Source organism: Castor canadensis, chromosome 10, assembly GCF_047511655.1.
Source record: "Castor canadensis chromosome 10, mCasCan1.hap1v2, whole genome shotgun sequence".
Classification (NCBI taxonomy): domain Eukaryota; kingdom Metazoa; phylum Chordata; class Mammalia; order Rodentia; family Castoridae; genus Castor; species Castor canadensis.
The window spans coordinates 62833782-62848197 of NC_133395.1; the positions used below are offsets into that span (position 1 = coordinate 62833782).

Genomic DNA, 14416 nt, shown 5'->3' on the forward strand with positions numbered 1-14416 from the left:
GAATTAATGTCCTATACAATGTTCAAATTAGGTAGCATTAAGATAAAAGAGAAATTTAACAGTAGTGTACAGCACCCCTTCCTTCCTTTTTAAAAGAGTGCTTTTAAAATAAATACCCTCACCCCACTTTGGCTGTTTATGCTGTGATGAAAATGGAAAGTGAGTATACCTGTAGTCCTAGCTACTCAGGAGGTTGAGAAAGGAAGATTTCTTGAACCTCAAGAGTGAGACAAAATACAAAAATCAGGAAGTGAGAGAATACATGATCTAATGTTGCATTGATGAGGTAGGTAGGGAAACGGTGATTGTTCATCAAGTGTACAATAAAGACCTCAGTCTTACAAAGAACTTTTGATAGTAAACTTTCTTTTAAAAAAGGAAGTGTGACTAGATTTTAATTTCCAAGTTTTACTAGAGGGTTGGTTCCTTTCTCACTGAAATATAAATCTTACATAAACAAAAACTCTGATTTCTCTTATGATTTATATAAGTTTACATTTTTAGGAGGGTAGAGATTTAAGTCTTATTCTCATTAGTTTTTGCGAATTTTTCACCAAAGATGACAAACTTAAGTGGCTGTGCAAAGGCATAGTTTTTTTTTTTTTTTAAAGATAACACATGGCAAGAGCAGGAAATGGGAAAGCCACCTTTTCACTGGCAGCTAAGTGTGTGGTTCTAAAGTTGTATCACAGCAACTGTACCACCAGACCAGTCCATGTGCTTACAGACTTTCAGGTACAGTAAGACTAATTTGACAACAGATGAAAGTATGTCAGGTATTATAAAACCAAGTAACCAGCTGCATACTGATTCTGCCCTATCTGCTTATATGAAATCAAGATGCCCACAGAACAAAAAACTTAATTTTCTTGTTCCTGCTTAGAATTCAGGAGAAAACATAGAAGTATGCTTACCTTAAAACTGCTTTTTAGTCTGCCTTATTTCTGTCATGGGAAATAGCATTCCTTTGAAAGTCAATTAAATGGAATACAATTTCTGAGAATAGAGTGTCTTTATCCCAGTCCTTTAGTTTGGTTAAGAAGAGGTAATGTAAACAGGCACAGAAAAAAAGATGGCAACCAAACCTTACAGAAGAAATAATTTCCTTCTGTGAGTCAAACTGCCAGGTAAGGTAACCACTGCCTCATTCCTAACAAATTCATGATTTAGCCACAAAACTGCTTGTGAGGATCTCAGGAAATTCAGACAATGTTTCTCTATAAGTCTCACCTCTGCCATAAGGGCACTGAGGAAGTAAAAGGTCTGGTGAAGGAAGAGTGCTTTTCTGCTCCCAGTAATTTTTTGTATTTGTTTTAAATCACAGATTTACACCAGGTTTCACAGAGAATTTTTCACTGCTGGGGAGTGAACCCAAGACCTTGCACATGCTAGGCAAGAACTTTACTACTGTGCTGCATTCCCAACCCAAGAGGATTTTGTAAAAATGGAATATAGGAAAGGGATCTATTTGCCATCTGTCCTCAGATACACCGGCACTTTTCCTTAAATTACTCAGTTTCACCTGCTGACTATGTAAACTGCAAGTTCCCAAGCAACTCAAATTTGCAAACACAAACTATGGATACACTGTTTGTTTTAAGATTGTTACCTGGGAATCTAGGTCTCTGGGTTTTGTTATTCTCCCCTCCCCTCTGTTTCTTAATCATATATAACGAACAACATTTATAATAACAGACTGGTTTACAAGTTCCTCATAAGTCTTTAGTGGCTGATGGTGTATAGCCTGTAGTTTAAAGGCAGGGAAGAATGAGTAGTCGGGAACTGGTCACTTTGAATGTGGGAGGGAAGATATTCACAACAAGGCTTTCTACCATGAAGCAGTTTCCTGCCTCTCGTTTGGCACGAATGTTAGCTGGCAAAGACCAGGAATTCAAGATGATTGATGGCCAGATTTTTGTGGACAGAGATGGTGTTTTATTTAGTTTCATCTTAGATTTTTTGAGAACCCACCAGCTTTTATTACCCTCTGGCTTTTCGGACTATCTTAGGCTTCAGAGGGAGGCTCTTTTCTATGAACTTGATTCTCTGGTTGATCTCTTAAACCAACACCTGCTCCAACTAAGACCTGCTGTCCTGGAGGTGCATTTCCTAAACCGAAGCACTCAAGCTTTTTTCAGAGTGTTTGGCTCTTGCAGCAAAACAATTGAGATGCTAACTGAGAGGATTACAGTGTTTATAGAGCAACCTACAACACCTACCTGGAATAACTCATTCCCTCCTCAGATGACTTTAGTTTCACTGCCTCCACAAAGACCTTCTTATCATGACCTGGTTTTCCATTGTGGCTCTGACAGCATTACAGATAACCAAACTGGAGTCAGGTATTTTGTGCTTTGAGCATCTTTTTTTAATTCCAGTTTCTAACATTTTCCTTCAAAACAAAGTTCCTTATGCCTAAGACTTTTCTTGGAAAAAAATGTTTACTCAAACTGTTTTGGGGTAACCAGTGGAGTTGGATAGTGATTTCTAAACCTGGACACTGATTTTCAGACTAAAACAATATTCTCATTATGTAAGTGAGACAACAGAAATAAACCAAGATAGCCTAGGGAAAACTGGAACTGTGTTTTTCAAGTTACAGGAGGAAATAATCTTATAGATTGAGTTCCATTGCTAATGAATTTGGCTTAGAAATGAATCTTGTTATTTTCTCAGATTCTTTTAGTGGCTTACATATAGGAAAAGTTGAATAGTTTCACCTGATTTCCTACAATTTGACTACTGATTTTCTTCAGTGGAAGAGAATATTTTTGCGATACCAGAGTTTGAACTCAGGGCCTCTTGCTTGCTAGGCAGGTGCTCTACCACTTGAGCCGTTTTGCCAGCCCATTTTTTTGTTGGGTATTTTTGAGATATAATCTCAAGAACTATTTGCCAGGGCTGGCTTCAAACTGAGATCCTCCTGATTTCTGCCTCCTCAGTAGCTTAAGATTATAGGTGTGAGCTGCAGGGGCCACTGGTACCTGGCAGAATCTTTGTTTTTAAACACCCTTAAAGGCAGGTATGTCTCATGGCAAATTGGTGTCCTATAACTTCCTTGGCTCTTAAACGACTCAAAATGTTGGGATAGGCTGTCATGTGTTAAGGACATCTGTTCCTGAACTGATTATTCACCTTCTTTTGACTGGACTCTAAGGCTGATTTCTATCCTGTAGTCAGGGATCTACTCCCTTACCCCCTTCCCTGTTAGAAATGTCTTAATGCTGTCTTATCATTTTACTGACTGGAAGTGGTTTGCTGGTTATAATTTGTAGGAGGAAAAAAAAAAGCCTACATGTGTTCTATACTCATAGCATTTAAAATAAAATAGCGCTTACTTATTTGATAAAGGTAGACAGACATATTTTAGGATATTTTCTTAACTTGAACAGCAGCCATCAGGAAGGGTACCAGTGTCTACCTTTCCCACACATATCCATGGTCTTGGCTTACCAACTAGAGAACACTGGGCAGTATAACCAAGTATAACAATACTTAAATTTTTACACATTATAGTTTCCTGCCCTTCCAAAGAGGTTGAAACGTCATTTTGGGAAATGGGAGCCAATCAAATTAATAGGATGATTGTGAAGAAAACCTAAGACCCTATCTTTATCAACTTTTATCTCTGCACAACTTTATTTCCATTGGTGGGGTACTTAAACGAGAAATAATCAGTTTTTTCACTTACAAAATTTGATTATGTCCTTTTGGGATCTCTTCAAAAAATTAGAAACTTAAGGAAAAATGATGTCATGAATTTTAAGAAAAAACAGGCTAGGCAAAAAGATTACTTGGAAAAAACTATAAATGCTCTTTTAAAATTATGCACTTGGAGAAAGTATAATCTTGACAAACTAGATTAATAATAGAATTGTACTACTTTTGTGTATTCACAATGCCAAATAGTTTCTACCTTTTTGTTAAGCGTGTATATTTTAGAAAATGCACAGACTTAAAAAAAAAAACCCACAACTTAATGTGAAAAAAGCATTATATTTATTTTTTTGGTGGAACTGGGGTTTGAATTCGGGGCTTCAGACTTGCAAAGCAGGCATTCTACTGCTTGAGCCACACCTCTGGTTCATTTGGATTTGTTTAATTTTGGAGATGGGGTCTTGCAAACTATTTGCCTGGGATGGCATCGAACCTGGATCCTCCTGACCTCAGCGTTCCAAGTGGCTAGGATTATAGGCATGAGCCATTTGTACCCGGCTAAGGCATTATATTTAAACTTCCATAATACATAATTCCAAAACTGGAACTCTTTTTTTCAGTTAACTTTTTTTTTTGCATTACCATATGGTATTTTCAGTTGTTTTAAGTTCAGATTTTTTTTCCATCATGTGTTTCTGGTTTTTTATATAGTGCCAGTTTCAAAGTTCAGATAATCCGAATAAAGTGACATAGAGATCTATGGTGCCTGGGTAAAAACTCTGGACTTAAAAAGCCCATTTTTCAGCATATAACTGCCTAAATGGCAGTTATTTTTGTTTTTTGCTCATTCCTTAGTCTGAATCTATTCAGATGTTTTTAGAAGGTGGAAAACGGTAGAATAAGCCTGAATAGCTCTTGAAAGTCTGATATAACATCTAACTTAATTCATTATGGTCTACCAATATGATTTTCTACTCTCAGGTCTTGTTAATCTAACAAGTTGTTCCATTATCCTTCAAGTTCATAGTACTAGACGTGCTTGGCTACCATCCTTCAGATAGCCATTCATGTGATAGGACAGTATTCCGCTCAAGTTATGGCCAGGATTCTAGAGTCTCTCTGATAGACTTTGCTCTTGTCTGACCTCTTTTTCAAACTAGCTGAGATGGGAAAGTATAGTTGCCTTTAAGTTTTTAAAAATAAGAGTTACTTCCCCAAAAGGCAGTGCACCCTAGGCACTGTCAAAAAAAAGTTTAGTTTTCTACTTCCCATTGGTTTCTTTTAGTCGTTCTTTTTTGTGCTTTGAAATATTTGCTTATCAGTTTGGCCTCATAAGGAATCAATGATTCCAGTGATTTCTTGCAAATATATTCCACTTGTTGCCATTCATTATTTGTATCTTGATTCTTTTATGAGATATTCTGTAACTTTCTGACAAGTGTTTCTAGAAGATATAATTAAGATCTGGGACTTGGGTGTGTATGAAATGATTTACTAATATTAAAATTTTCTTGTATTAAATACAAATTTTTTGAACTGTGCTTTGTACTTTGATAATTATACTATTTTTTCTTTGCCTAGAATAAGTTTCTAAATGTGAACTAAATAATCACATTCAGTCATGATCATTAAAGGATTAGGGATGTATTCAAGCATCTTTTTATGGCATAGAACTATAGACAGTTTAGGTTTCTGCCAGGAACTGATCCAGATTAGTCTTCACATCTCATAAACAATGGGAAGATACAAATAAAAAACATCCTTGATGGCAGAAAAGGAAGGAGTAATATAGCTATGTCTATGCAGATATGTTATACTGATGTTGTAAAAACCAACATATAATCAGTCTGAAGTTCAGGCATTTTTCCTCCCCTTTGTGGTATTTTGGTACCACAGAGCTTCCCATTTGCTAGGTAGGCACCCAAGCACTTCAGCCATACTTCTAGTCCTTCTTGCTCTGGTTATTTGGAGATAGACTCTTGCTTGTCTTTGCCCAGGCCAGCCTGGACCAATATCCTATTTTACACTTTCTGCTGCTGTCGGCAGGCATGTACCACCACTTCCCACTTTTTTTCCACTGAGATGGGGTCTTGCAAACATTTTGCTCAGGCTGGTCTTAAACCTCAATCTTTCCAATCTCAGCTTCCTGAGTAGCTAGGTTTACAGGCAACTGTGACTATAGGTATGAAGTCCAGCTTGGCATATTTTTTCTTGGTTCTGTGGAGTTGCTTAGGGAATAAAGGTTGCTGCTATTTTCACTCCAGAGATTCTTTGATCCCAAATTTTTGCTTACTGACAATGAGCGGTTACTGAGTAAAAACTGACAACAGAATCTTGCCATCTTATATCTGTAAAATTTCACCTGAAAAAAATGGATTTGATAGGAATAAGTCTCAAAAAATTCATAATGTCAGTACTAATAATTGGTAAAATTTGATCTGGTAGAAAATTGTAAATGTATAAAGTAGTCATGAAAATGATTAAATCAGTTAATCAAACTGCGCAAAAGTAGCAAATTGAAAACCAAAAAAAAAAAACCCTAGAAATAGTTAAGTTATACTATAAAAATTAACTCAATTTAGTTATGTGATCAAATTGCTACAGAAAGTAATTTTTCAGAGAAAATTCATTAATATTGGCTGTATTCTTTTTTTGTACTGGGGCTTGAACTCAGGGCCTCACACTTGCTAGGCAGGAGCTCTACCACTTGAGCCACTCTGCCAGCTGTGTTTTTTGTGTTGGGTATTTTCAAGATAGGCTCTTGAGAACTCTTTGCCTGGGCTGGCTTCAAACCGTGATCCTCCTGATCTCTGCCTCCAGAGTAGCTAGGATTATAGGTATGAGCCACTGGCGCCCAGCAATGTTGGCTGTATTCTTAAATGTGGACTTGAAATGACTTTGGAAATCACAGCAAGGTCTCTTTTCAGTACCTAAAGTTGTTGATTTGGATTTGAAAATGAAGTCTCAAAAATATTCTGATCAAAAATGGTATGATGGCAGGTGTAGTGGCATATGCCTCTGTAATCCAGCACTCAGGAAGCTGAGGTAGGAGGATTATAAGATTGAGGCCAGCCTAGGCTACATGGTGAGTTTCAGGCCAACCTAGGTCACATAGCAGGACCTTGTTTCAAAAAGTAAAAGAAAACCAAACCAACCAAAAAAGGTAGGATGCGTTTATTTGCGATTATAAGTTTTGCTAGTAACTAGTTTTGCTAGTTATTAATGGAATGCTTTATAATTAAACTTTTTTTTGTGTGTCCCAGGTATGTTTCCATAAAACCTGATAACCGAAAATTGGCCAATGGAACAAATGTCCTTGGTTTACTGATTGATACTTTGTTAAATGAAGGCTTTCATCTGGTCAGCACTAGAACAGTATCCTCTGAAGACAAAACTGAATGCTATTGCTTTGAAAGGATAAAAAGCCCTGAAGTCCTCATGGTGAATAAAACACCACAACCAGAGACTACTAGCATCACCATCATGGCAGAGCAGTCTCAGAAAAAGAAATGAAGTTGTCTGTTCACTTACAGTAAAGGGAAACTGTCCTTTTCTTATTTAGAAATTGTATATCTGGGGCATATGTTAGTCAACTTGTATTCAAACTGAACAACTTTTTTGGCCTCATCCCCTACGATGGCATCTATGGGCAACCAGGCCCCAACAGTGCTTAAGTCACAATGAACTGCATGCTGCTCTATAAACAATACTGCGCACTTGGTGCTGTGGCATGATTCTTCTACCTTCAGTTCCTTTTTCCCTTTCTCCATGACCACTTACACAGTTTTCAAACATGGGCTCTGGAGTCAGACTGCTGGTCTCTAATCCCAACTCAGTCATTTATTAGATATGCTTTAATTTCTTCATCTATTAACGAGAAACGTAGGCATTAAAGGAGACATGGTAGCACTCAGTAATTTAGTGATGATGATGAAGATAGATGGCCTACTATCAACTGCATCTTTTCTGTAAGGCCTTGTTTTTTCCCCCCTTTCCTAGGCATATTAATTAATCTTTTTATTTATTGTTTGTGGTGCTGGGAATTGAACCCAGATCTTCATGTATCCAAAGCATGCACACTTTCACTAATCTAATCTACAGCCACAGTAACCCTTTCTTCTGTATAGACTTATATGTCACCATAAAAATTATTTTCTCAGCTGGTGGAGTGGCTCAAATGGTAGAGCACCTGTCTAGTAAGCATGAAGTCCTGAGTTCAAGCCCCAGTACCACCAAAAAAACCTAATTGTTTTTCTTTGGACATTATACTAAATTTTCAGGATTAAAAATGAGTGGGACAAAAGCTCTTATTCTTAAGGAGCTTACACGCAAGTAAAGAAGTGTATCATCATAACAGCAAAAGATTAGAAATAAGCTCAAAGTTCATTACAGAATGGGTGCTTATGATTCCTACAACAAATATTGTTCAGTCCTTAAAAACAATGAGGCAACAGTTTGTAAGACAATAAGGAAGGACTGTCAAAATATAAGTGGGGAAAACAAGGTGCAAAACAATTTTTCCATTTGTAGAAAAATACATATTTATTTAATAAATGCAGCAAGAGATACAGGTCACATATGGAGAAGGAACTGGATGACTGGGTTCTAAGAAGGAAGACTTACTTTTCACTAGACCATGGTGGATGTATATCTGTTGAAAAATTAAGAAAGAAAGAAGCCATACCTGAAAGATTGTGAGTGTATGTCTGGGAGTTGGGGGACTATTATGGCATAGTATGGCTTACTGTCTCTTGTACTCACAAATTTTATTGTACCACCCTTCCTGTGAAGCACTTCCATTTATAGTAAAGAAGCTGAAATTTCTAGTGGTGACTTTTAGATTTCTGTGTACTAGGTTGTGGGGAAGAAAGACTTGGAAGAAAAAATTTTACCTTAAAAAGTTAGGTATCATTGGGCTGGTGGAGTAGCTCAAGTGGTAAAGCACCTGCCTAGCAAGTGTGAGGCCCCGAGTTCAAGCCCCTTTACCCACCCTCCACAAAAGTTAAGTGTTATGAAAAAGTGTAAAATAACTTAAAATTAATAATGTTAATATTAGTAACTGAAAATAATGATCCAAATAAGAGGAAATTCTCTTTAAATAAGTTTTTTGTTTTGTTTTTGATAGCACTAATCTTTTCTGCAGAAACACCAACTTAGTTTGTCATTTTATAGTTTTGGGAATGATGTGGTGGGTCTAGTTGTTTTTCTAGTATTAAACTCTATTTCTATTCTGCTAAATTTTTGCCATGCATGTGATTTAACTAGTTGTGTATAACTTGCATAGTTATTCATCTAGTACTGTCTAATTCTGTGTAGTGTTTTGCTGATAAGACTCTTCAAATCTGATAATGATTAAAAAAATACTGAAGCAAAAAATATTCTAACTATAGTTTGGCAGGGAGTAAGACAGGAAATGTTTAAACTGTTATTAATGTGTTTTTAGTCATTCACATTGTAGGAAGCAATTTTGAGATTAGAAATAAAATGTTCTTTTTAATGAGCTAACAGAAATATATTATCTTTGGAAACATGTAATATAATATTCATTCATTCAATAAAATATTTGCTGTCATCTGTTATGTGCCAAACACTATTCTTGACATTGGAGATCCTTACTGCACAGAACAAAAAAATTCTTGCCCCTCTGGAGCTTATCATCATTATAATTCATAATACTGACAATGAGTTTAAATTAAAACAACTTAAGCCTTTCATAGCCATGAATTCACAGTGTAGAAGTTTTTAGGACAGATTACCACAATTTTAAAAAATGATGGTGCTGGGAATGTAGCTATGTAGCTCAGTGGTTGAATGTTTGCCTAGCATGCATGAGGCCGTGGGTAGATCCCTACTACTGCAAAACACAAACAAACAAAACAACCCAAACCAAAAAAAAAAAACCAAAAACAAACACACACACACACACACACACACACACACACACAAAATGTTCATTAGGGAGTAGAATGGGTAGAGTTTGTTCGTTCATTCATTTATTTATTTATTGGAAGCTGGAAAGTTTGTTTCTTTTTTTTTTTTGGTGGGTTTGAATTTAGGGCCTTATGCCTTCAAGGCAAATGGCTCTACCACTTGAGCCACTCTGCTAGTCCTTTTTTATGTTGGGTATTTTTGAGATAGGGTCTCATGAACTATTTGCCCAGGCTGTTTGAACCGTGATCTTCCTGATCTCTGTCTCCTGAGTAGCTAGGATTACAGGCATGAGCACTGGTGCCTGGCCCAAGTTTCTTATTTCAGTAAATATTTTAGAGATTATCTCATCTGGAGACAGATCTATCAGTATCATCTCAGTCCTTGTTTTCACTCCAAACTATAGTGGGACTTATAAGTGGGATGTCCAGACATGCAAAAAGGCAGCCAGGCAAATGTAGTTTGAAGAAAACAGGGATAGGTTAAGGTGCACCTTACACAAATTAAAAACTCTTGCCTGTTTTAGGGAGAAAAAAAAAAGACTAGAATATTTTCACATAGGCATCAATTAGCTCTTAACTTCTTGACTAAATAAATTTTTCTATTTAATTTTTTGTTATAAGAAAATAATGCCAGAAGCTTATCTTGGCCAACTACACTGAAAACCCAGGTCCAACAAATCATAGATACCTGTCATTCCATCTCATATACACAAGTTATGTATATATTGTGGCATGTTAAGGTCTTTCAGGTCTTAATGATAACCATCAATAGCTGGGTCTTGCTGGGCACCAGTGGCTCACACCTGTAATCCTAGCTACTTGGGAATCTGAGATCAGGAGGATCATGACTCAAGGCCAGTTCAGGAGAATCCCATCTCCAAAATAACCACAGCAAAAAACAGACTGGAAGCATGTTTAATTGGTAGAGTGCCTGCTTTGCAAAAGAGTGAAGTACTGAGTTCAAACCACAGTCCCACCAAAAAAATAAAAAAATAAATAAATAGTTGGGTCTTCTCTGGTCTCCCACTTGTGTTTGTTTCAGCTTCTTTCCATTACCCACGGTTTCACTTCTGACAAGGCACCAAAGAATTTAGCTTATGATTCTTGAACCACAATCACTTACTAGTGATTTTGGAAGTTCTTCCTACAAATATTTTTTGAAAAGGAGCTCTATGCTCAATTTTATGCCTGAATTTAACATATAAGTTATAATTACAAAGAGTTCTGAGGTTATAGTAAAGTTGGAACTAATTGGGGTTGCTTTGAAAGCACATCTGAAATCAGGAGCCTGAATGGTTGAGGGAAAGCAACTTGAGAAATATATGGTTTAGGGAATCATAATCTGTTTCTAATTTCTCTTATATAGCATTTACATCTGACAATATTCAGCTTTGTGTTAAAAGCTTCTGTACTGATACTCTATCATAAAAAATAGAAACAGCCACTACTAGAGACGTATCCAATCAGAGACTGTGCTGGGGTAAAATGCCAAGAGTGTTTTAAACCTTCTATGTGCTGAGAAAGTTGACTGCAACAGCATGTTTAGCAAGTTTAGTAATGTAGAAGCAACTAAGAGGAACATTTCAAAAAGAAATTTAGGAAATTTTCCTGGAGTCAAAGAACCCACAGAAGAGAGTAATATGGCATAAACTAGCATTTCGGGACTTAGTGTTTTTAACCAAAATCTCAAGAAATCAAGAGAAGTGTTAAAATTACTTAGATTTCTGGAATATCAAGAACCAAGTAAAGAAAAACACAATTACCCACCAGCTTTCCACAGAATTACACTCAAGAAGTATAAGGCCTTCTACTGGGCTTTTAATGATGAAAAGCTACATACAACTTCTACCAAAACTCATCATTTAGGATGTCTTCATCTATTTACCTTAACTATGAAATCTTTTAATGGCTAAAAAGCTAAAATGCTCCATGGGTAAAAACTGGAAATATGTATCTAGTATATCAAAGAATAAAACATGAAGTAAACATGCAGCAAAATAAATAGGACTTGGCTTCCAAAACTAAAGTGTGCCTAAGACTTCTCTAAACACATACAGGTGGGCAGTTTTCTGTATCTTTGAATTTTGCACCAACACCTCAAAAACAGAAATCATAAAACAAATGACTTTTTATCTTATCAGTTGGGTAAAACATACCAAATACAAACTGTTTCAATTTCATATTACTCATAATTTCACACCACTTCTGCAAAGAACTTGAACTTCTCTGGGTTCCTAAGTAAGGAGCTAAGTAGAGAAGCTCATCTTACATGCCCCCAACCTTTTAAAAATTTGCAGTACTGGGATTTGAACTCAGGGCTTCACACTTACTAGGCAGGTGCTACACAGCTTGAGCCAGACCATGCCTCCAGCCCACTCTGCTATTCGTCAGACATAGAGAGCCAACCTCTCAAAGTTCTATAGTATTTCTAAGAGAAGAATGTCTGTTTTGTTTTTGTTTGCTTGTAGTTTATTTATTTATTTATTTAGTGGCACCGGAGCTTGAACTCAGGGCCTCATGTTTGTTAGACAGGCACTCTACCACTTAAGCCACCCCACCAGCTGGCCCACCCTTTTTGTAATAAAAGACCTCAAGGAAGTCTGCTCACTGATATCTGAGGTTCTATGAGTGCTTTGAAGATAAGAACTAGGATTGTGTCTTTACATTCCCCTACATTTCTCAGTTCCTAATGGGCTCAAATGAACCACTGAAACATTTGGAAAGCTATAGTCTTAGGGAACACATATGCAGAAAAACAAGAATTAGAGTAGATGCAAAGATGGATGAAGATACTTTATATAATTCAGTCTGAAAGAGTTGATTCAAGGGGTAAGATTACAGGTATTTTCTCTTAAAAATTTACTTGGGTAATTCTATGCCAAAATAGGAGAAAATACAGATGTATAAGAACACTAATTCATTGAATACACCAAACTATACATTTAAGCACAGTAAAATAAAATAGCCTAGCCAAAAGTGAGTATATATTATTTGCTAATAAAAAGTAAATTGCTAAGAGTGCTTAGCAATTAATAACATTAAAATATTAGTTTAGGAGCTGAAGGCATGACTCAAACAGTACAGTGCCTGCCTAGCAAGTGCAAAGCCCTGAGTTCAAATTCCATCACCACCAAAAAATTTTTTTTAGAATGAATGTCACATGACTAAAATTGATATTAAATCATCACATACCTCCATAATTTAGGAGTCATGAAAAGACAGAAGTCAGAAGAGCAGGCAAGTAAGTCAGATGTAACTAGGCTTAAAAACATAAAAAGGAAAGTTTGCAGTTCTGGGTAACCCAATTTGAAGTTGTATATTCACAGAACTTGGATTAGATTCAAGGATTAAGGTAAAATGGCCCAAATATTCTGGTATATATGGAAGACATATTAGCAAAGCTTATAAAGGCTATTTTGGAAGTGCAGATTTATATTTTTAGTTTCCTTACATATTCCTTAAAATTAAGCAAAGATGTAGAATAATGACGAGAAGCTATTTATCATGACAAGTAACAATTAGGCAAATGAGCAAGATATTTTGACTTTATAAACAGGAATCCTACAGAACAATATTTTGCTCCTAGAAAACCAAAATATTTGCTTTCAGTTAATTTAAAACAATTCTTACTTTCTTCACTTTTTAAATTCCTATAATTTAAATCGTGTTTAATTTCTATTTGATTTGAGTATTAGTTTTCTTCAAAAGCAAACTTGATTTATGGTGAGAAAAAGTTTCAGACCTTAGGACCATCATTTCCTCTGAAGTGTGTTTCTTCATCAAAAACAAGTATTTAAATAAGGAATCTCAATTATCTAAACCTATTTTGGCCATCCTCCGGAATTTCTTGTTAAATCTCCTTTGAAACGCCACAGATGCACTCTTGGAAAACTTGTCTTCCTGGTTTTCAAATTTCTGTTTATTATTACAGCTCTTCAGCCAGAATGCCAGGTCTTTGTACTACACTGTTTCTTGAAACTGGAGACTAGCACACTTCCCCCAATTCAATTACTTGCTTTTCCATTTGGAAATTAAAGCTATGTCAATTTTATAAAGTTTAAACTGACTGAATTATTTAGACTTTATGTCTTAATTTCACTCTCTCAGTCTAATACTGGGAAGACCTTTGTTTTATTAAAAGAGAAGGTAAGGTTCAAGAGTACTAAAACAGTTCAGTCTTTGATCCTCATAACTGATACAACTGTAGGAATTTTCTTACAGACACCAATAAGTTTGAGATATGACACTCTAAGGTAAAAAGGGAGTTCTAATTCAGTTTCGGAAATATGTAAGATTTTATATGTAGCAAGTTTATTTACATAATTTTTTTTTAAAGGATCCATGTCCTTAAAAAAGAGCTTCAATTAACCTGACTTCCTCTATCAGCTTCATGTGAGTAACTGCCAAATTTACTCAGCTTGACTTTTACATAGAATTCCAGCTTGGTATATCTAGTAGCCTTTAATCAGGGATTTTGAAGTGAATGCTTGAATATCAGCTAATAATACTACACAAATGGAACCCAGTATCATCTTCTCAAATTGGCTTCTCTCTTAACTGTCTGTTTTTGGTTTCAGCGATATCACCATTGTTTTCTGGTACCGAAAATATATAATTTTTATGCCTCCCCTTTATCTAAACCATCATGATATGTTCTTAAGTGCATTTCTCCATCAAAACCAAGTATTCAAGTACGGAATATCAGTTTTCTAAACCTAAGGTATAGTTTTTTTCTTTTGAAATATGATAAATTTAATTTTCACCTCCACTTTATTTATTTATTTATTAAGACAGGATCTCACTATGTAAGCCAGGCTGGCCTTGAACTT

At 35.9% G+C, this 14416-nt stretch overlaps 2 protein-coding genes across 4 annotated transcripts in view; one reads left to right on the forward strand and one right to left on the reverse strand.

Moving 5' to 3' along the window:
* The window catches only part of Spryd7 (SPRY domain containing 7), a 173073-nt gene that overhangs the window by 74156 nt on the left and 84501 nt on the right, over window positions 1-14416 (reverse strand). The gene's annotated exons all lie outside the window — the stretch shown is intronic.
* On the forward strand, window positions 46-9192 carry Kcnrg (potassium channel regulator). Its single transcript, XM_020186334.2, has 2 exons — window positions 46-2342; window positions 6921-9192. The coding sequence occupies exons 1-2, from the start codon at window positions 1768-1770 to the stop codon at window positions 7168-7170; spliced, it is 825 nt and encodes a 274-aa protein (XP_020041923.1). The 5' UTR covers window positions 46-1767; the 3' UTR covers window positions 7171-9192.

What these genes read in the sequence shown, in the direction of transcription:
- Kcnrg (XM_020186334.2), top strand. Translation starts at nt 1,768, where the DNA reads ATGAGTAGTCGGGAACTGGTCACTTTGAATGTGGGAGGGAAGATATTC. An exon ending in GATAACCAAACTGGAGTCAG is followed by an intron (nt 2,343 to 6,920) that starts GTATTTTGTGCT and finishes TGTGTGTCCCAG; the next exon opens with GTATGTTTCCATAAAACCTG.